General features: G+C 39.5%; 1 protein-coding gene across 7 annotated transcripts in view; it reads left to right on the forward strand.

The window, feature by feature from the left end:
* Positions 1-22,869, forward strand: part of slc25a16 (solute carrier family 25 member 16) — a 40,316-nt gene extending 17,447 nt beyond the window's left edge. For 5 of the 7 annotated variants that reach the window (XM_060925778.1, XM_060925779.1, XM_060925780.1 and 2 more), the window contains exons 5-11: positions 7,390-7,453; positions 7,581-7,702; positions 7,777-7,843; positions 14,061-14,223; positions 15,547-15,615; positions 15,795-15,956; positions 21,336-22,869. In XM_060925778.1, coding sequence (XP_060781761.1) covers positions 7,390-7,453; positions 7,581-7,702; positions 7,777-7,843; positions 14,061-14,223; positions 15,547-15,615; positions 15,795-15,951 — 642 coding nt within the window. In that variant the 3' untranslated portion in view covers positions 15,952-15,956; positions 21,336-22,869. Of the gene's footprint in view, positions 1-3,040; positions 7,091-7,389; positions 7,454-7,580; positions 7,703-7,776; positions 7,844-14,060; positions 14,224-15,546; positions 15,620-15,794; positions 15,957-21,335 lie in introns of those variants that run through there. The other 2 variants (XM_060925783.1, XM_060925781.1) reach the window with 2 other exon arrangements.
* The last annotated feature ends 1,204 nt before the right edge of the window (positions 22,870-24,073 follow it).

Consider the following 24,073-nt stretch of genomic DNA (forward strand, 5'->3'; position numbering starts at 1 on the left):
CCATCAAAGTTGCATTTTGTGGTTTCGAAGCTAAGTTTTAGTGCCGTTTCTAGAACACATCATCAAGAAAACGTGGAAGAAACAGCAATAATGGAAGAGCCGGTTTCTATTGCCGCTTTTCCACTACCAACGCGGCTGAGCCGTGCCGTGCTGAGTTGGGCTGAGTCGAGCTGAGTGGGGCTGTTGGAGTTGCATTTCGACTACAACCGCGCTGAACCGTGCTGGCTGGAAGTGGGTGGACACATTGGGTGGAGTTAGCGAAACTGGGTGGACGTCACGTGATGTCGTTAGGCGGCGCAAACAGTGACATCAGTGATCTTTTAAGCGGTAGTCTCACGACCCGGATAGTAAACAATAAACATGGAGGCGTTAGTGTTGCTGGACTTGGTGCTGTGGCTTGTTGTCACCGACAACGCCAACAGATACTGGCAAGAGCGTATAGATGAGGCGAGGCGCATAAGGCTTCAGAAATTCTCGTAATTCGTAATTATTCTTCTTCCGGGTTTGCGGTGTTTACAGATCCCAGCGTGCTCGCGGGGCGTGTGTGGGCATGTGAGGACACTCCTCCTCACCAATCAGTGCACAGGGGAGTGTCTCCTCACGCCCCTAGCCCCACTCGGCTCGGTTTGGCTCGCTTCAGCCCCACTCCAAAACGGTGCGAGTTTTGGGTGCTAAGCAGGGCTGAAGCGAGCTGAGTCGTGCTGCTCTAAGGTAGTCGAAACGCGAGCCATGTCAGGCTGAAGTGAGCTGAAAAACGGTAGTGGAAAAGGGCCATAAGCTGCCTAAAACTAGCAATGGTAATTATTTTTTGTTACATAATGTATTCAGGCTGTCAGTCAGTGTGTCTCTCACACACACACACACACACACACACACACACACCCTACGCCCCTGATTTGTATGAGAAATTTGGTATTCATTGGTGTGTTTAAATTTACAGACAATACGAACCAATGTACAACCCCGATTCCAAGAAAGTTGGGACAAAGTACAACTTGTAAATAAAAACGGAATGCAATGATGTGGAAGTTTCAAAAGTCCATATTTTATTCAGAATAGAACATAGATGACATATCAAGTGTTTAAACTGAGAAAATGTATCATTTAAAGAGAAAAATTAGGTGATTTTAAATTTCGTGACAACACCACATCTCAAAAAAGTTGGGACAAGGCCATGTTTACCACTGTGAGACATCCCCTTTTCTCTTTACAACAGTCTGTAAACGTCTGGGGACTGAGGAGACAAGTTGCTCAAGTTTAGGGATAGGAATGTTAACCCATTCTTGTCTAATGTAGGATTCTAGTTGTTCAACTGTCTTAGGTCTTTTTTGTCGTATCTTCCGTTTTATGATGCGCCAAATGTTTTCTATGGGTGAAAGATCTGGACTGCAGGCTGGCCAGTTCAGCACCCGGACCCTTCTTCTACGCAGCCATGATGCTGTAATTGATGCAGTATATGGTTTGGCATTGTCATGTTGGAAAATGCAAGGTCTTCCCTGAAAGAGACGTTGTCTGGATGGGAGCATATGTTGCTCTAGAACCTGGATATACCTTTCAGCATTGATGGTGTCTTTCCAGATGTGTAAGCTGCCCATGCCACACGCACTAATGCAGCCCCATACCATCAGAAATGCAGGCTTCTGAACTGAGCGCTGATAACAACTTGGGTCGTCCTTCTCCTCTTTAGTCCGAATGACACGGCGTCCCTGATTTCCATAAAGAACTTCAAATTTTGATTCGTCTGACCACAGAACAGTTTTCCACTTTGCCACAGTCCATTTTAAATGAGCCTTGGCCCAGAGAAGACGTCTGCGCTTCTGGATCATGTTTAGATACGGCTTCTTCTTTGAACTATAGAGTTTTAGCTGGCAACGGCGGATGGCACGGTGAATTGTGTTCACAGATAATGTTCTCTGGAAATATTCCTGAGCCCATTTTGTGATTTCCAATACAGAAGCATGCCTGTATGTGATGCAGTGCCGTCTAAGGGCCCGAAGATCACGGGCACCCAGTATGGTTTTCCGGCCTTGACCCTTACGCACAGAGATTCTTCCAGATTCTCTGAATCTTTTGATGATATTATGCACTGTAGATGATGATATGTTCAAACTCTTTGCAATTTTACACTGTTGAACTCCTTTCTGATATTGCTCCACTATTTGTCGGTGCAGAATTAGGGAGATTGGTGATCCTTTTCCCATCTTTACTTCTGAGAGCCGCTGCCACTCCAAGATGTTCTTTTTATACCCAGTCATGTTAATGACCTATTGCCAGTTGACCTAATGAGTTGCAATTTGGTCCTCCAGCTGTTCCTTTTTTGTACCTTTAACTTTTCCAGCCTCTTATTGCCCCTGTCCCAACTTTTTTGAGATGTGTTGCTGTCATGAAATTTCAAATGAGCCAATATTTGGCATGAAATTTCAAAATGTCTCACTTTCGACATTTGATATGTTGTCTATGTTCTATTATGAATACAATATCAGTTTTTGAGATTTGTAAATTATTGCATTCCATTTTTATTTACAATTTGTACTTTGTCCCAACTTTTTTGGAATCGGGGTTGTAAACAATTTGCTTCAACTTGCATAAATATGAATTGGAAATGTTTAGTTCACTTTAGCTTCTGCAAACGCACAACTCTACTAAAAGATTGATAAACGAGGCTCAATGTCCCCAACATTGAAACCTGAAAGCTTTAGAAACTCTAACAGACCTTTACTTTTTAACAGTACTGTTTTGGGATTTTGCTGAGTTTACCTTCAGCTGTCTGATTTTTTTCAAAGTAATGAACTGTGTAGCCAGGAAAATCACCGTGTTTTCTAAATGCACTCCTGAAATTACTCATTAACTAGGGGAATTAAATTTGATATTTTTGACATGTTAATCATTAATGTACATGAAAGAAAAAGGCTTAAAAGTTATAACTTGTTTTAGTGAAAATAAGTACTAAAATGCACTAGAATGCAGGGTTTTGCGTGTTATGTTATTGAAATATTTTCGGGGGACGTTGTCCTGCACCCCCCCCCCCCCCCATCTCAGGGTTTTTTCCTTTGCTCCACTTTCATCTCTAAATGACTCTGATTAACCCCAAATAAAGTTCAGACATTTCCTCAGTTGCATCCTCCAGCAAAAGCCAGGGTTCACAGAGAGCTTACAAAGCATCAGAGGGATCTCACTGTTGAAAGGTATCAGTCAGGAGAAGGGTACAAAAACATTTCCACGGCATTAGATAGACCATGGAGCACAGTGAAGACCGTCCTCAAGAAGTGAAGAAAATATGAGACAACAGTGACATTACCAAGAACTGGACGTTCCTCCAAAATCAATGAAAAAAACAAGACGAAAACTGGTCAGGGAGGCTGCTAAGAGGCCTACAGCAACACTGAAGGAGCTGCAGGAATTTCTGGTAAGTACTGGTTGTGTACTACATGTGACAACAATCTCCCGTATTCTCCATATGTCTGGACTATGAGGTAGGGTCAAAGAAAGACATCCAGGCCCGGCTAAATTTTGCAAAAAAAAAAAATACATCAACTCTCCCAAAAGCATGTGGGAAAATGTGTTATGGTCTGATGAAACCAAGGTTGAACTTTTTGGCCACAATTCCAAAAGGTATGTTTGGTGCAAAAACAACATTGCGCGTCACCAAAAGAACCCCATACCCACGGTGAAGCATGGTGGTGGCAGCATCGTGTTTTGGGGTTGTTTTTCTTCATCTGGAACAGGGGCTTTAGTCAAGGTGCTGAGAATTATGAACAGTTCTTAATACCAGTCAGTTTTGGCCCAAAACCTTCAGGTGTCTGCTAGAAAGCTGAAGATGAAGAGGAATTTCATCTTTCAGGATGACCGTGACCCCAAGCATACATCGAAATCAACAAAAGAATGGCTTCACCAAAATGAAATTATTTCATTTCATTCATACTGTCTTGATGACATCTTATTAACAGTTCATTAGATATTTTATTAGGCCAGAAAATCCGACATATCTTCCGCAGGCTCCTAGTATGAAAAACTGACAGTTGATGGATGTCACTGGCTGTCATTCTCCAGCATTCTGCACCATAGAGGAGGGTGGATAGAACACAGCTCTGGTACAACTTCAGTTTTGTCTTGAGTCTGTACTGTTGTGACTTCCAGATGTTGTTTAAGCTCCTGAAGGTATTCCTAGCTTTGTTTATTCTACTTTTGATGTCACTGTGCGCACCTCCATCTTGTTTTACAGTACTACCAAGATAGGTAAACTCGTCCGTTACTGGTAGGGCATCACCATTTACATAGATTGGTAGTGGGTCGGAGACATTTAGGACCATCATTTCAGATTTCTTCTGATTTATTTTCAGGCCAACTTGTTGTGCAAAATAGCTCAGCCGTTCTGTCTTCTCCTGCATGTGTTGGTGAGTGTGTGCGACTAGAGCCAGATCATCAGCAAAGTCGAGGTCTTTAATGCTGAGAAGAGGGTCCATCGTATGCCTCTTGTTTTGTCTTCTGTTGTACGGCACTTCACCCAGTCGATAACGATGTTGAAGAGTAATGCTGACATCACACAGCCTTGTCTGACTCCAGTCTACCTGGAATGCCAGGTTACTGTTTCCTACCCTGCATTTGAAGTTGGTGTAGAAAGCCTTGATAATATCCACTATATGTTGTGGGATCCCATACTTCCTCAGGATTTTCCAGAGGCTGTCCCGATGTACACTATCGAAGGCTTTTTCAAAGTCAACAAAACTGATGTATAATTGCCTCTGCCATTCTGTGCACTGTTCAATGATGTTATGTAGTGTGAATATGTGGTCTATGCATGATCTCCACTTGCGGAATCCTGCCTGTTCCTTCCTGAGCTTCTCATCAACCGCCTCTGTAAGACGTTGTATGATAACTTTTGCCATGATCTTGCTTGGTATCGATAGAAGTGTAATTCCGTGCCAGTTATTAAAATTCCTCAAGTTGCCCTTCTTTGGTATCTTTATAATAATGCCTTCCAACCAATCATCAGGTATTTCCTTCTCCCAAATAGCTTTTGAAAAGTGGTTCAAGCAGTTTGGAGGCCATGTCTGGTTCTGTCTTGAAAAGCTCTGCATTCAGATTGTCTTGGCCAGGGGCTTTACCACTTTTAAGGTCTTAATGGCTGAAACAATTTCTTCCCTTGTTGGTGGGTCAATGCTAATTTCCAAGTCACTTTCTGCAGGTTCTACATCTGGTTCTATTGTGGGTGGTGGTCTGTTCAGCACTTCCTTAAAATGCTCAGCCCAACGAACTTCTTGTTTTGCCTCCGTTATTAACAATTGGCCCATTTTGTCTTCTATTGGCAGCTCAGTAGTTGTTCTGTGTTTTCCACTGACTACTTTGATAATCTTGTAGACTTTCCCTTGTTCTCCTTTTCTAGCTGCTTCTTCTGCTTGGTTTGCAAGATCTTCTAGGTATGCCTGCTTGTCAGCTCTGGCTTTCCTCCTTACTGCTTTGTTGGTGTCTTGGTATTGTTTCTTGTATCTTTCCCTCAGTCTTTCAGACTTTGTGTCATTTATTTGTTTCTTCAAGGCCCTTCTATTTTCAACTGCTTGCCATGTGTCTTCACTTATCCATTCTTTCTTTTGGTTTCGTTTGTAGCCAAGGCAAGATTCACTTGCCTTCACAAAGGCTGTTTTGGTCTGCTCCCACATGGTGTTGATATCCTCTGGTTCTGGTTCTCTATGGTCTAACATATCTGATAGTGCTTGGAATCTGTTCTTTAGTTGTAGAACAAATGCACCTTTGACTTTGGTGTCTTGTAGCTTTCCAACATCGAAATGCTTTCTAGCTGCCTTTTTGCTACCATCTTTTCTAAGCTTTACTCTCAACATAGCTGTAACCAAATGGTGGTCGCTGCCAATGTCAGCTCCCCTTTTGACTCTGACATCAAGCAATGAACGTCTCCAGGTGCCATTTATCATGAGATGGTCGATTTGATTTTGATCTCTTCCATTTGGGGAGCACCATGTTAGCTTGTGGATGTCCTTGTGCTGGAACAACGTTCCGCCAATGACTAGGTTGTTTACAGAGCAAAACTCTGCCAATCTCTCCCCATTCTCATTCATTCTTCCGCAGCCTTCTCTACCTATTGCCCTGTCATGTTCGTCATTGTTGTTTCCTACTTTGGCGTTAAAGTCTCCCATCACTAGTCTCAAGTCATGACCTGGTGTAGCTTCTAAAACAGACTGCAGTTGTTCATAGAATTCATCTTTCAAAGATTCCTCACAGTCATTTGTTGGAGCATAGCATTGGATAATAGATGTGTTAATTTGTTTCCCCCTCAGCCTTATCTTCATAAGCCTACTGCTGACAGGTTGCCACTCTATCAAACTCTTCTCTACTCCTTTCTTCAAGATGATGCCCACTCCTTCTCTATGTTGCTGATCATCTCTTCCTGAGTATAGCAATGTTTCCCCTGTGCATGTTGCAAGTCTCCCTGATCCTGTCCATCTACTCTCACTTATTCCTAGTATATCTAACTTGTATCTTCTCATCTCCGATGTTACTTGTGCTAATTTCCTTGTATCATACATTGTCCTAACATTCCAAAAACCTATCTTAGTTTTGGTTTTGGCATTCAGAACTTCCACCTTCCTGCCAATGGCTTCCTTTCGGCTTTCACCACTGGCATTCATCCTAGCATCTGTCGATAGCCCTGGAAGTCCATCACGCCCAGTAGTGTTGATTCCTTCTGTTGCTGTTTCCGTAACATTGTTTGTTTTTAAAAGACAGAGTTGTTAGCCCTGTGCTCAACCCCCAACCTGGAGGACCAGTGGATTGCTCTTTGTCTGGCCTCTACCCTTTGACCTGTCCAGCATGGGGGACCCTACCAGGAGATAAATCTCCCGCTGGCATAGCTCTAGGGGTCACTGAGACACACAAGCTTCCCGACCACTACAAGGTTGCAATCCAATTGAAAATCTGTGGGGTGACCTGAAGAGGGCTGTGCACAAGAGATGCCCTCACAATCTGACAGATTTGGAGCGTTTTTGCAAGGAAGAGTGGACAAATATTGCCAAGGCTAGATGTGGCAGGCTGATGGACTCCGACCCAAAAAGACTGCATGCTGTAATTAAATCAAAAGGTGCTTCAACAAAGTATTAGTTTAAGGGTGTGTACACTTATGTAACCAGCTTATTGTACTTTTTTTTCCCCCCAACAGATTTATTTGTTTTCCAATTGAATTGTACAGATTATAGGTCACATTAAAGGTGGGAAAAGTTTTGAAATAATTTATCGTGGTCTCATGTTTTTTTTTTTTTAACATCAGAAAAACCTATCATCTTAACTGGGTGTGTACACTTTTTTTTTTTTATATCCACTGTATATAACAGTGTGTCTGTTTAACTGTTAACGTGTTTTAATTTTACTGTGTATTTTTAGTTTCTTAGTACACAGCTTGGTATATCTGGGCATGTTCATCAGCTAATGGCTGGATCTATGGCAGGTGTGTAATTTTGAACACCCACTTAGATAAGAAAATATCTATTTTCTTAGTTTATAATTGTACAAATGGGTGTATTCATAAGATTAACTGATGCTGAGTGTTTTGATCTGCGTTTGCACTTCTGTAGGAATGACTGCAGTCATTTGTACTTATCCTCTTGATGTTATTCGTGCTCGCCTGGCATTTCAGGTGACTGGAGAGCATCGGTACACTGGCATAGGAAATGCCTTCCAGACCATCTACCTGAAGGTATAAGATAGAGGTGGAGTTTGAATGAGAATTATGTCATATCCTTTTTTTTAAATTGTACTTTCTCTTCGAAGGAGGGGGGCATCCCTGGGTTCTACCGTGGCTTAACTCCAACCATCATTGGCATGGCCCCCTATGCAGGTTAAGCTTTTTTCCATTTGGTTATCATTTCATTCACACAGTTTTTGACACTTTGGCCCTGAATTAAGGACTAATTTCCGTGTACATTGGATAAATTCCACATGTGTTCAGTGGGTATGTTGTGAGTGATTATACAAAACAGTGTTGTGCAAATGATGTCACATGCAAAGTAGGAGACCTAGCAACATGCAAATAGCTCATTGTCTTCTATAGCTACGGCAAGTTCGGCTATCGCAGAACTTCCAGAAAAGTAAAGTGAATCTGAAACATGATTGAAGTCAGTGGGAATGTTTCAAAAAGAAGTGTAGATATAAGTGTGCATTCTGTTTATAAGGTATACAGTCCCCTCTGAAAGTACTGGAACAGCAAGACCGATTCTTTTGTTTTTGCTTTACACTGAAAACATTTGGATTTGAGATCAAAACATGAATATTTCAGACAGTAGATCAGAATTTCAGCTTTTATTTCCTGATATTTACATCTAAATGTGTTAAACAGCTTAGAATATGGCACCTTCGGTTTAAACCTATCCATTTTCAAGTGATCAAAAATATTGGACCATGTGATTGATGGGTGTTTCTTGTTGGCCAGGAGTAGCCTGTTAGATTGATTGTTTAAACATTTAATAGCTTTGAATGTCTACTTTTCTTTTGAGCCCTGCGTTTTGCCTGTGAAGACTGCATTTGTTTTTAAAAAGGACAAACCAACATGAAGACCGGAGAGCTGTCTATGGGGTAAAAAAGCAGAAGCTGAGAGAAGAGGAAAAATTGATCAGAGCCATTGCGCAAGTATTAAGCAAAGCCAATATAACCATTTATCCTGGCAAAAAAGAAGCCACTGGTGTACTAACAACCAGACACCGAGCAAGTTGGTCAAGGAAAACATCAGTTGATGACAGAAATGTTGTAAGAGCTGTGAAGAAAAACCAAAAAACAAGTCATTGACCTCACCAACAACCTCCACAGGGCAGAGGTGACGTTATCACAATCCACCATTTGAAGAAGACTGAAACCCCCAAAACAAACAACAACTGAAAGAATCTGCAGTTCAATTCTGGAAAAGCATCAAAAAGAAGAATGCAACAGTTTGGTGATGTCACTGGGTCACCTGCTTGATGCAGTCATTGCAAGCATGGAACATGCAACCAAATACTATGCATTATTTACTTTCATTTAGTTTTAGGTTCTCTGTTACTGTATTTTTGCTCACCTAAAGGTTTGGTGGTCTGCCACCAAAGGTGCCATGTTTATCACATCTAGATGTAAATATCAGGAAACGAAAGCTGAAATTCTGATGTCGTCTCATATTGATTTTATTTTTTTATTTTTATTTTTTTAATCTCAAACTCAAATGACTTCAGTGTATAGCAAAAACAAAGAATTGGTCTTGCTGTTCCAGTACTTTCAGAGGGGACTGTATACCTTATAAACAGAATACACACTTGTATCTACATAAGGGGGGTCCAGTCTTATCTGCAATGGGCCGGTGTGGGGGCAACACCACAGTCAGACAAATATTGTACCTTTTAATAAAATTCTAGAATCTCAGAGAATGCTAAAGACGAAGCAAATACACAGTTCAAATAGCCCAACTCACAGAGAGGGCCCTCGGCTACTGCAAAAAAAAAAAGCATTCACTATTCCTCCTTCACTGTGTCCTTATCTGCAAGAGGAACAAAATACGCTGAAACTCAGTTATAACGAGCTCCTTGGGGGACACCCAAATACTTTGTTCTACCGAAAAGTTCGTAATACTGAAATGGACCCATTTGCCACGCCACATACTCAAGCTTACGTAAAACAAGACCAACTGTGTTTAATTTCTATTTACGCTTAATTCACTTACGTATTTATGAAGTCGAGGAAATGAGTCATACTTGCTATCATTTGCTTGCCACATCTTTTTCTTTTCAGCCCATCATGCTGATGGCATTTATGGACAAAGTCTCAGAGCTAATTTTTTTTGCTTTAAAATTTGAAATGTAATATTTCGGGATACTGTTTTCTTGAGACAAATTTATTGCTTTCTCACGACACTTTAGACGGTCCAGGATATGAAGTTTATCTTCAACGTTATCATGTCTGCGTGCAGTGGCGCGTTTTGAACTGCTACTCACGTACACGCACCATTAGGACTAATTACCATGTACCTGTTCTGAATTAGACCACAATCACAGTGTGCGCTTATAAGGACTCTCAATACACACAGACTTTGTGAAATGTGCGCTGTACCTAGTGTCCCATGGTACCAAGTGGTTTGGAGCATTGTGTTGATATTCTGGTTTACGACTCTATTTTGTATTTTGCCCTTTGTTTCCGCCTTTGATATCCTGTCTGGGCCTCGCTTGACCATTGCCTGTTTCTCGACTGATTTTTGATCACTGATTTGGATCTGTTGGCCAGTGTGTTTTTTAAATACAATTCTTCCAGCGATTACATCCATCTATCGCCTGCATTTTTTGGCAGATGGAGAATCTTATGTTTATGAATAGCCATGGCAACAATGCTTATGGAGTAAATATGCGAGTAAAACATCTTTTCACTCATAAAATAAAGTCCTTTTAAGGGACTTTTTGATGTCAATGATCACCGTTCTCGATAATTTTTAGTGATGGACACCTAAGTGAGGCTGGTTAGGCTTTTGCTTTATGGTGTTAACACGTATTGTTCACTTGACTATGGACTTGATTGCTTATTGTTTCTCTGTGGAGAAGAGGAACGCATGGCTCAGTAATATTTTTTTGAAGACTCTGACTTGTTATTAAAGGCAGTGGCACAAACTTGGTTCTTTATATGTGAAAGTTCAAAGTAAAAGAGTTCATTAAAGCGGGGTTGCAGTGTATGCAGAAACTACCTGCAAACAGGAACATGTTATCTTAAAATTGGAAAGTGTTGAAACTAAGGAAGGAGGGTGTCGGCTGCAGAAACTGGTCCAAATCAGTCTTTAACAAAACATGATTTCTGTCCCAAACACAGTTCATCTACAGTCAGCTCTCTTCAGCTTACATCCATGAAGCCTGTTGATTTATAGTGCCTCTAAATACTGGTTATATGAGAAAAAAGAAAAATTGTATGCGTTGAATAAATGTTCGACACAAATAAAATGCTACGTTTACAGATTTGTTCTCCCACAATTTCATTTCAACCAAGCAGGCACCACAGCTGATTCCACCTGTTTAATAATCAGTTGATCTTGCTTTTCAATGGACTATCCGGTGTAGTCCCTACTTATTTTGTATGAAAACCTGCACCAACATGGCCCCTTTGCAGATAAGAGTGGACACCACTTACAATAAGACAAATGCAGTGTCTAATATTTCCATAATTATTATTAACCTTACCATGGTAATGATAAGGCTTCCAATTATGTTTATATCTATTATAATTATTTTAATCAGGTCACTTTCAGGCCTAGTAATTCACATTGTGGGTTCAAAATTACATTGGATTAACTTGTCTTTTGTAAATATACACTCATTCTGAATTTGATGCATGCACCATGTTCCAAAATGTTGCGACAGGGGCAACAAAGGATTGGGAAAGTTGTGGAATGCCCAAAAACATCTGTTTGGAACATTCTACAGATAAACAGGTTAACTAGTAGCAGGTGATTGTATGATGATTGGGTACGAAAGAGGCATCCTTGAAAGGCTCATGCTTAGTTTACACATACCCGGGTATATATAGAAACGGATAACCCCGACTCTCCGTTTTCAAAAATATCTACGATTACACCAGACTGTTCTCCAAAATATCTTCATTTACACGGATCTACAGCCTTTCATTAGCTCTTTCAAACCGCTGGGAATAGAGCTAACTATAAATCTATATTCCTTGGGTTTGATGGGAAATCCCTTTTTTCGCAGAAACATCTCATATGACCTTCGTTGTTAAAAAGATCCTTTAAAAATATTACTTTTTTTTCGACCCAGTTTTGACAATAGAGGGACTTGCGTCCTTTAGTAATATTCTCGTTATTCCAAATTATTGTTCTGTGTGAAGAAAAATTGTGTGAGTAGCACAATTTCCATGCTAATAAAGCCTGTTGTTAGAATTTTGATAGACCAAGGGGGAGCTTGGATACATTATAATCACATCTTAACAGAAAATGTAGACCTCCTACTTCTTTAAATATGTTGTGTGGGATGAAATACCATATAGAATCAGGTGTTCTCAAACATCCTTTGCATCCATGAGACCATCAAACCAAAATATTGAGCGCCTGACGCAAATGTTGTTCTGTGACGCATGTCGTGACATCGGGAAAACCTAAAACTCCGTTTTCCACTATTTACACGCAGGCATGAAAACGGAGTTTTCAGAAATCTCCACTTTGCCCGGAGTTTTCAAAGATATCCGTTTTCAGTGACTGAAAGCTCCGTTTACGTGTAAATGAGAGGTGCAACCGCATAAATAAATAAATATGCGTCTTCATAGATATCCGGCTACGTGTAAATGGGGCTTCAGTCGTTCACCACTTTTAAGAACAATACATCTCCGTGTACAATTGCAAAGAATTTAGGGATTTCACCACCTATAATCCATATCATCATCAAAAGATTAAGAGAATCCAGAGAAATCTCTGCACATAAGGAGCAAGGCTGAAAACCAACACTGAACGCCCATGACCTTTGATCCCTCAGGCGGCAATGAATAAAAAAAACCAGTATGATTGAATAAAAGGCTCCTACATGGGCTGGAGAACACTTTGGAAAACCGTTGTCGGTAAATGCGGCTTGTTGCTGCATCCACCATGCAAAGCAAAAGCCATATATCAACAATATCCAGAAATGCAGCCAAATTCTCTGGGCTGAAGTTTTGACATAAAGTGTACTGTAGCCTGAGGAGTCCACATTTCGTATTGTTTTTGGAAATCATGGACGTTGTGTCCTCCAAGCTACAGAGGAAAAGGACCATCCAGATTGTTACCAGCACAAAGTTCAAAAGTCACAATCTGTGCTGGTATGAGGATGTGTTAGTGCCCATGGCATGGGTAACTTGCACATCTGTGAAGGCTCCATTAATGCTGAAAGGTACACACAGGTTTTGGAGCAACATGCTGCCATCCAGACGACATCTTTTTCAAGGACATCCTTGTTTATTCCAGCAAGACGATGCCAAGTCACATTCTGCAGATATTACAACAGCATGGTTTCATACTAAGAGTGCAGTTGCTAAACTGGCCTGCCTGCCTCCTGTTGAAAATGTGTAGCGCATTATGAAGCGCAAAATGCAACAACGGTGACCACGGACTGTTGAGCAGCTGAAGTCATATATTAAGCAAGAATGGGAAAGAATTTCAATTTCAAAACTTCAACAATTGGTGCCCTCAGTTCCCAAATGCTTACTGAGTGTTAAAAGAAATGGTGTTGTGACACAGTGGTAAACATGCCCCTGTCCCAACTTTTTTTTGGAATGTGTTAGAGGCATCAAATTCAGAATGAGTTTATGTTTACAAAAAACAATAAAATGTATCAGTTTGAACATTTAAATATCTCATCTTTTGTCTCCTCTCATTATCTCCAGCCACTTTATCCTGTTCTACAGGGTCACAGGCAAGCTGGAGCCTATCCCAGCTGACTACGGGCGAAAGGCGGGGTACACCCTGGACAAGTCGCCAGGTCATCACAGGGCTGACACATAGACACAGACAACCATTCACACTCACATTCACACCTACGGTCAATTTAGAGTCACCAGTTAACCTAACCTGCATGTCTTTGGACTGTGGGGGAAACCGGAGCACCCGGAGAACATGCAAACCCCGCACAGAAAGGCCCTCATCGGTCACGGGGCTCGAACCCGGACCTTCTTGCTGTGAGGCGACAGCGCTAACCATTACACCACCATGCCGCCCTCTTGTCTTTTGTATTGTATTCAATTGATTATAGGTCAAAAAGGATTTGCAAATCATTGTGTTCTGTTTTAATTTGTTTTATGCAGCATCCAGACTTTTTTTTTTTGGAATTGAGGGTTGTATTATTTTGTATAACTAGAAATCCAAACACTCAAGACATGCTGCTGTGCTCTTGTCACAGACATATTCCATCATAAACCCTATTCATGAATCAACTTGATGGTTTTTGCGCATGTTGTCAAGTTTGGACTTGTTTAATAAATCAGGGCCTCAGTGTCACTTTAAATATGATATTCCTGGCTGCAGACTATTCTTTTTCAGTATATGCATTGTATGTACTGTGTTTTTGATTTTCCTACAGGATTTTCTTTTTTTACGTTTGGAACACTGAAGAGTCTGGGATTGGCTCATTTCCCAGTGCTCCTGGGGAAGCCGTCACTTGACAACCCTGATGTACTGGTTCTGAAGACGCATGTTAACCTGCTATGTGGAGGAGTAGCAGGGGCCATCGCTCAAACCATATCGTAAGTTATACTTTTTAAATTCATGGTTACAAATGTAGTGAAAAACAAAATCCTAGTGGCTTGTGACGCTTCATTATCCACAATAAATCAAATTGAAAAACCATAATTACAAGGACAAACTTTGGGGGTTTTTTTCTTGACATTTTGGTTTTGATATTACGTTATTGGAATATTGCTCTTTTAAGCATTATCTTGTACACTGAGTGGCCACTTTATTGGGAACATCTACCCATTTCTGAAGTTATCTAATTGGGCAATCATTTGGGAGCGGAAAAGTGTCTCAGAAGACTGACCCATGAAACCTTTGATGTATTGTTCGTTCTCAGATGCTTTTCTGCTCACCATGGTTGCAAATGAATAATTGATCAACTTCAGGCTCCTAATCTGAAATTTGAACATAACACAGCATCGCTTTAATAAATGCAAAAAACTCAGTACAGTATTAAAACACAAGTACCTATTGTTGAATACATGGGCTAATCTTTTATGTAGTGGTTAATGTAGTGGCTTGATGTGACGGTTTAGTTAAGGAGTAAGAATTCACAGCCAATCCTTTGTGTTTGTTGTTGGTTTAAGCTGTTCTGCTCTGCTAACCGGGAGGCCACGTGCTGATCTATATTTAGATTTCTGTCTGAGTCGCCTATTTGTTGGAGGCCACAGTTCTGTCTGATAGCTGCGAAAGCCCTTGTAATACACTACCGTTCAAAAGTTTGGGGTCACTTTGAAATGTCCTTATTTTTGAAAGAAAAGCACTGTTCTTTTCAATGAAGATCACTTTAAACTAATCAGAAATCCACTCTATACATTGCTAATGTGGTAAATGACTATTCTAGCTGCAAATGTCTGGTTTTTGGTGCAATATCTCCATAGGTGTATAGAGGCCCATTTCCAGCAACTCTCACTCCAGTGTTCTAATGGTACAATGTGTTTGCTCATTGCCTCAGAAGGCTAATGGATGATTAGAAAACCCTTGTACAATCATGTTAGCACAGCTGAAAACAGTTGAGCTCTTTAGAGAAGCTATAAAACTGACCTTCCTTTGAGCAGATTGAGTTTCTGGAGCATCACATTTGTGGGGTCGATTAAATGCTCAAAATGGCCAGAAAAATGTCTTGACTATATTTTCTATTCATTTTACAACTTATGGTGGTAAATAAAAGTGTGACTTTTCATGGAAAACACAAAATTGTCTGGGTGACCCCAAACTTTTGAACGGTAGTGTAAGTATAAAAGTGTGTAAAGGATACACTTGGTACTTGAAACTATTAAATCTGTAGTTTAATAATCTCTCTTAATACTGTATGTATTCATATCGATATGTAGATATCCTCTAGATGTTGCCCGGCGGAGAATGCAGCTGGGAGCAGCGCTCCCTGACGCTGACAAATATCTGTAAGTGTGGTTTGATTTTAATAAAATATAATAATAATATAGTTGCGCCTTTTCTTGTTAAGTGTTTTATTCTTTGTCTTATTTGGAAGTGATTTGACTCATTTAACACTAGTAAATGATTTACTATCAAATATTGTTGTTTCTAATATGGAATTACACTTTGGGTTTTTTTTGCCTAGCTCCCTTGCAAAGACCCTTAAGCATGTATATAAGCAGTATGGAATTAAGAAGGGACTGTACCGTGGCCTGTCTCTTAACTACATCCGCTGTGTGCCATCGCAAGCCGTTGCCTTCACCACATACGAGTTTATGAAGCAAGTCCTGCACTTGAACTAGAGCAGGTATCCTCATCTCCACACCAGGAACAACATTGTACACAGCTTGTGGGAGTGTTAGAGGAGCATTGCTCACCATGTTCACATATGGATCAGGGGAACACCACTCCACACAGATCACTGGAAGTTATCTGTTAATGTCACAATGGCCGCACTGAACAATTGAGCTTAATCATTCAGATTGTATTTTGTCTTGTGTGAGTAAAACTAATGACACACAACACATCTTTCTCCTGGTTCATACTGTAAGTCAGTATGTGAAAGCTATAATCCACCATGAGCATGACTGAAAGGGACTTGTGATTGTCTTGTCAACACAGAGTTAGTACTTTTATTTTTCATTATAATTACAGCGTTTTAACTAGTGACATTTTCTCAGTTCCCACCGTTTACACCAAATGAATGTTCAAGAACCTGATATAGTTTTACTTGTGGGTCAATCTATGTAATGTCACCGAAGGCCTCCTGACTGACCATGGCAGATTTGTGTTGTACTTGTATTCAGTTATACTCTAAATACGCAATTTATCTTTATTCCATTATACCCAGTTCTAAATTTTACACACATTACAATGTCAGCAAAACCTGAATGATATAGTACCAACTTGAAGAATTCAAACAATGCATTGATTTGCTTTTCCACATTATTATTATTATTACTTTTTATTTTTTTTATTCTTTTTTTTATTCTTTTTTTTTTTATCTTTAATGGCTCGTACCTCAGAAAGTTAGATTTCTTTTAGACAAATACTTAGTGATCAAAACAGAACGACAATATAATAAATACCAGAATTTGAAACCTCAGTCATGTTCAAATATAGCGATACAGAGGGCCAAAAATGCTCCAAAGCACAAATGAAAATTTGTTTTTACAGATTTCAACAATACATAAAGTGGTAAGGATGCAACTGTGATCTTCAGTTGCAGTATTTAAATATATCTTGTACCTAAGAATAATTCCTGAACATATCGTGCCCCTAGCTGAAATAGTTCAAAAGTTATGGCTTATGGAACGTCAAAGTTTTTTCTATAGCACTAATTTTTATGGTAAAATTTGAGCCACACCCCTTTATTCATACTGTGATGTCTCAAAAACTAACAAGGATGTCAGGCTGAAAATTTGCACACTGTTTATTGGAACTAATGACATTAAAGGTAGACTGCCTTTCGGATTTTTCAAGTGTAGGTCATAAAAATAATTTTCCCTGACACCCAGTTATTTTTGTTTAGTGGACCGAAAGCTACTGAATTCGAATCACAGACTTCCAATTTTATTAGGTTTTTTTTTCTAATGGAACAATTAATGAAGTTAGGGCCACATGGCCCTAAATTCTCCTCTATTTTTTCCTACTTCAAAGTCCTCCCCACGCCATGTGGCGCATAGGGCGGCGCCGATCTCCGTTTCCGTAGCCCTCGGCTTCTCGCCTATTACATAGCTAGGGTTACAGTGGGGGGCTAGTCCTCTGGTAACTGCGAGAGTTTGACTCCCCACTTGCATCTGTATTGCAGTGTGCCTTGCCAGATGGCAGTAGGTACCATTTTTATGATGGTCTTTGGTATAACCCGACCGTGAGTAGAACTCGTGATCTCCCAATCGAGAGGCGGACGCACTAACCACTAGTCCAACTCGCCAGTATATTTTTCCTACTTCACCATGACCCAATTCAAGATACTGCATCACGTGGTGGGCTTTCCCCGTTCACGCAAGGCATTGTGGGATACATATTTGAAACAGGAGAGAAAAATGGAGGACGTGAGTGTGCGAATGAAACGTGAAAGACCGACTACAGTAACGGAAAGCGAGAAGAAAAAAAACGTTATGTTGCAAAGGAAACATAAATATCGGCGGTCAGCAAGCACCTCAGTGTGATCAGCTGTTCATTTAGCAACAGAATGATGTAACTGTCAGTGCAGATCAAGGTAAACCTGCTCATGCGCACACGGACTTCCTCTGTCTGCTTGACTGTGCAAAGCGAGCGATTTCATGTACATTATTTGCGAGGAAATACCCTCAAATTAAATAACTTCCCAGCCACAGAATGGCCTGATATTTTGTGAGCTATTACTGAAATAAACATGCATCACAATGACCAAATTTCAGAGGGAACTAAATTTCACCGATTTTATGAAATCGAAAAGCAGTCTCACTTTAATCCTTGAAAGTATGAAGCAAATCTAGAATGGTCAGGCAGGAACATTTTCTGAAATCTGATGATTTGAGGCAGATTTACCCGTGTAGTAATTTCCACTGATGTGCAGGCCAGCTGTTAGGAATTATAGACAGAGGGACAGGATTTTCCAAATTGGGCCCCTCATACATACACACACACACACACACACACACACACACACACATACATACTTAGCTCTAATAACAATATGGTCAATTTCAATTAAGCTCTTGGTCGTGAGCCTTGTAGTGACGCAGATGGACTCTCTAATCCACTGTTATAGACCCATTCAAGAACTGCTCTGTTTTGCGTACATGTACTCAATATGATTATAAATCACAAAAGGTCAAGTCAGTTATTTGAAAATATTTTCTTTCAAATTAGACTGTGACAGGTATATTTCTCCTTTTACCTTAAAACAAAACAGGAGAGAAAGTTGAGGAGAGAAGAAAATGGCCCCAAAAAAGTAAAATCAAACACTGATTGAAGAAATTACTGCAAGGCATAAAATCATGAAATCAAATCACGGGTGAACAAACAGATTTGCTCTTTGACTGTCGAATTCAATCTTGAGGGTTACATTAATCAAAGTAATGGTCAAATTTTGTGCAGAACTGAAATTATGTGTCGAGTATATGGCTGTCATCTGGAACAGTGATGATGTCGATGATGATAATATAAACAGAGACGTACCCATATGTTTCTCCTGATGGCTATGAATGCTCCTTTTGGCTTTGTAATGCCAGCAGGTTGCAATATAACAGCTTTATATATAAATAACATACACACACACACACTACTGTTCAAAAGTTTGGGGTCACCCAGACAATTTTGTGTTTTCCATGAAAAGTCACACTTTTATTTACCACCATAAGTTGTAAAATGAATAGAAAATATAGTCAAGACATTTTTCTGGCCATTTTGAGCATTTAATCGACCCCACAAATGTGATGCTCCAGAAACTCAATCTGCTCAAAGGAAGGTCAGTTTTATAGCTTCTCTAAAGAGCTCAACTGTTTTCAGCTGTGCTAACATGATTGTACAAGGGTTTTCTAATCATCCATTAGCCTTCTGAGGCAATGAGCAAACACATTGTACCATTAGAACACTGGAGTGAGAGTTGCTGGAAATGGGCCTCTATACACCTATGGAGATATTGCACCAAAAACCAGACATTTGCAGCTAGAATAGTCATTTACCACATTAGCAATGTATAGAGTGGATTTCTGATTAGTTTAAAGTGATCTTCATTGAAAAGAACAGTGCTTTTCTTTCAAAAATAAGGACATTTCAAAGTGACCCCAAACTTTTGAACGGTATTTTGTGTGTGTGTGTGTATGTATATATATATATATATATATATATATATATATATATATATATATATATATATATATTATATAATACATACAGTGGTGCTTGAGAGTTTGTGAACCCTTTAGAATTTTCTATATTTCTGCATAAATATGACCTAAAACATCATCAGATTTTCATACAAGTCTTAAAAGTAGATAAAGAGAACCCAGTTAAACAAATGAGACAAAAATATTATACTTGGTCATTTATTTATTGAAGAAAATGATCCAATATTACATATCTGTGAGTGGCAAAAGTATGTGAACCTTGGCTTTCAGTATCTGGTGTGACCCCCTTGTGCAGCAATAACTGCAACTAAACATTTCTGGTAACTGTTGATCAGTCCTGCACACCGGCTTGGAGGAATTTTAGCCCATTCCTCCGTACAGAACACCTCACATGGGTTTCCTCACATGAACTGCTCACTTCAGGTCCTTCCACAACATTTCGATTGGATTAAGGTCAGGACTTTGACTTGGCCATTCCAAAACATTAATTTTATTCTTCTTTAACCATTCTTTGGTAGAACGACTTGTGTGCTTAGGGTCGTTGTCTTGCTGCATGACCCACCTTCTCTTGAGATTCAGTTCATGGACAGATGTCCTGACATTTTCTTTTAGAATTCGCTGGTATAATTCAGAATTCATTGTTCCATCAATGATGGCAAGCCGTGCTGGCCCAGATGAAGCAAAACAGGCCCAAACCATGATACTACCACCACCATGTTTCACAGATGGGATAAGGTTCTTATGCTGGAATGCAGTGTTTTCCTTTCTCCAAACATAACGCTTCCCATTTGAAACAAAAAGTTCTATTTTGGTCTCATCCGTCCACAAAACATTTTTCCAATAGCCTTCTGGATTGTCCACGTGATGTTTAGCAAACTGCAGACGAGCAGCAATGTTCTTTTTGGAGAGCAGTGACTTTCTCCTTGCAACCCTGCCATTCACACCATTATTATTCAGTGTTCTCCTGATGGTGGACTCATAAACATTAACATTAGCCAATTTGAGCAAGGCCTTCAGTTGCTTAGAAGTTACCCTGGGGTCCTTTGTGGCCTTTCTGACTATTATATGCCTTGCTCTTGGAGTGATCTTTGTTGGTCAACCACTCCTGGGGAGGGTAACAGTGGTATTGAATTTCCTCCATTTGTACACAATCTGTCTGACTGTGGATTGGTGAAGTCCAAACTCTTTAGAGATGGTTTTGTAACCTTTTCCAGCCTGATGAGCATCAACAATGCTTTTTCTGAGGTCTTCAGAAATCTCCTTTGTTCGTGCCATGATACACTTCCACAAACGTGTTGTGAAGATCAGACTTTGATAGATCCCTGTTCTTTAAATAAAACAGGGTGCCCACTCACACCTGATTGTCATCCCATTGATTGAAAACACCTGACTCAAATTTCACCTTCAAATTAACTGCTAATCCTAGAGGTTCACATACTTTTGCCATTCACAGATATGTAATATTGGATCATTTTCCTCAATAAATAAATAACCAAGTACAATATTTTTGTCTCATTTGTTTAACTGGGTTCTCTTTATCTACTTTTAGGACTTGTGTGAAAATCTGATGATGTTTTAGGTCTTATTTATGCAGAAATATAGAAAATTTCTAAAGGGTTCACAAACTTTCAAGCACCACTGTGTGTGTATGTGTGTGTGTGTATATATATATATATATATATATATATATATATATATATATATATATATATATATATATATAAAATTTTATTTTTTAATTGATTGGCCAAGTGTTTTGACCACGCCATTTCACGATAACAGATGACTAGTTAGCAACACATTTATACACTCATCGGCCACTTTAATAGGAACTTGTTCTTGATTCTCAGATTCCTGTTCTTGGCTGGCAGGAGTGGAACCCAATGTGGTCTTCTGCTGTTGTTGCATGCTGAGATGCTTTTCTGCTCGCTATGGTTGTAAAGAGTGATTATAGGAGTTGCTATATCCTTCCTGGCAGTTCAAACCAATCTGTCCATTTTCCTCTGACTTCTCTTATCAGCAAGGCGTTTCCGCCTACAGAACTGTCGCTCACGTGGTGTTTTTTGTTTCTCGCACCATTCTTTCTATGTAAACTCTCGAGACTGTTGTGTGTGAAAACCCCAGGAGATCAGCAGTTTCTGAAATACTCAAACCCGTCCATCTGGCATCAACCCCCATGCCACAGTGAAAGTCACACTTTGAAATCACAATTTTTCCCATTCTGATGTTTGAAGTGAATATTGACTGAAGCTTTTTATTTGTAGCTGCATGAGTTTATGCATTGTGCTGCTGTCAAGGGATTGGCTGATTAGAGAACTGCATCAAACAGCAGGTGGATGGGTGTTACTAATTAAATGGCTGGTGAGTGTATGTACAAATGTATAAATTGTATTGTCAGTGATATAATTCAGTAAGAAAGTCATTGTACTTGATCAACCATAGACTTTTGCATGGGGCCCCCTAGGCCTTGGGCCAGAGTCATCTGTACCCTTTTCCCCTCTGATGGCGGGGCTGCTGACGTGTCCGATAAAGCTTCTCGGTGATTTGCTGTAGCAGGCTGTCCGTTTCTAAGAGCTTCGAATAGTAGATTCTTCCTTTCTTTTAAAGGACACTCTGTGATAGATTAAGACTGTACATGCATGTTTGAGTGTGTGTGTGTGTGTTTTTTTTTAATTTAAGGTAAATGTATGTATTAGCATCTTCACAGAGGTTTAAAACAGACGGTTCAGTGCCATCTTCCTGTTCAATTCTTTTTCTTTTTTTTTTGTTTCCACTTGATGGCAGTCTTAAGCTGAAACAGCAATTTAACAGGGACTTATCTGTATGCCATTCAGCAATACTTTTTTTTTTTATCATGAAGACAATTTTAAGTTATATTTTTCTTGATATATTTTGTTTTACGTGATAAACATGCTTTTACAGGTGCTGCTCTGTCCAATGAAAACAAAGATGAAAGAGACTGTAATCTCGTTTAAAAAGAACATTTAACTCGCTTGTATATATGGAATAACTTGAACATTCGTTGTTAATATGCTTATATGTATCATTTGTTTCATGCCATTTTCTGAAGTAAATGTCTCTCATTTAATTCATTGTATAAGATGCCCATAAATGAAATCATTATAATGTGTTCAGAAGAATTGCTCTGAGAAATCTGTCTTGTTCTTAATGTTGCACTTGTATTGGGAGACCGACAGAAGGTTTAACATTTTATTATTTGTGATTATGAGGAAATTTACCTCGACAGTATTAAAAAATGAAATTAAAGATATGAAATTTTACATCAAGCAGATATTTAATTGGTACAAAACTACTGATTTGTGAAAATTATAATTTAATCTTTGTCTCTGCAGGTGGTTATATTAAATGTACATTTCTGCAAAACTTCATTTGGTCTGGATATGTTCCGTGTGTCAGTATATCAATAAAAGGTACTCTCATCTGTGGGTGGTTGCATGCATTGTTCATGATCAACCAATATACCAAGCGATGTTGATTCCTCCGTCTTTTTACACTCTGACCAACACTAGCACGAAGATGTAAGCCGTCAGTTATTTAGGGATTGAAATGACATGAGTTCATGATCATATTTAAATAGAGTCACGGATCTACCCTCCTGTATTTTATCTTCTATCTCTGTTACAACAAGGAAGCATGTGTGGTTGCCTGTTGTTTTGCTTTCAGTTGACCCGTTCTCACTTACTCACTCACACAGTATGAGGTTAATGCAAACTCAGTATGATGAAGAACCACAGACACTGTGTTTTGTGCGCTCCACTGACATTGGTCAGAGTATTTTAAGAATATACATAATCTTGTGCATTATGATGTGCCTCTCTTTGGATACAGCTGCTAACAGGCACTACACTAAATTCACATTTTTACAAAATGTTTCACTACAAACTATCAAAATCGAGCATGAACTTAATGTCCAAAATACACTCCAACTATCTCTCAGCTACCTACCTTGTCTTAAACTTATCCTAACATCTTAATTTTCTTCTGACAAGAGCACTCTCAATTACTGCCCAATGACCTAAGATGCAATAAGTACAGCAGGCACACTATTTTACATAGATATTTGAAGTAGTCTTTTTTTTTTCTTTTGATGAGCTGCAAATCAGTGTGTGACTAAATGAAGAGTATAAAATGTCATGGCCTCCCATGTACGTACACATTTGACCTGTTTCCTTACTTTATGTACAAGGCGAGCTATGAAGCAACAAAATCCCACCCCTAAAAATGAACCCATTGAGTGTATGTGTTATGAATAATAAAGTCTGTTCATCTTGCTGTTGTTGACTTGATGTGACCACTATGAGAGTGCTGAATTATACTGCCTGGCCAAAAAGTTGTCACCATTTGGATTTAAATAAGCAAATAATGAGCCTTTGATTGGGTAATTACTGTGGTGATGAATGTGTTTCAGCTGCCAACAATTCTTTTAACCCTAACTGATGCAGTGAGTAGCTTCTCATTTCTTAAACGAACAAGTTGGAAGATGTATCCTGTAATCATGGAAAAAAATCTTGCTGTGTTTCAGGAGGGTTAAATTATTAGCTCGCAGCAAGCAGAGAAAACGACTAAG

This window comes from Neoarius graeffei, chromosome 7 (genome assembly GCF_027579695.1).
Source record: "Neoarius graeffei isolate fNeoGra1 chromosome 7, fNeoGra1.pri, whole genome shotgun sequence".
In the NCBI taxonomy this organism is placed as follows: domain Eukaryota; kingdom Metazoa; phylum Chordata; class Actinopteri; order Siluriformes; family Ariidae; genus Neoarius; species Neoarius graeffei.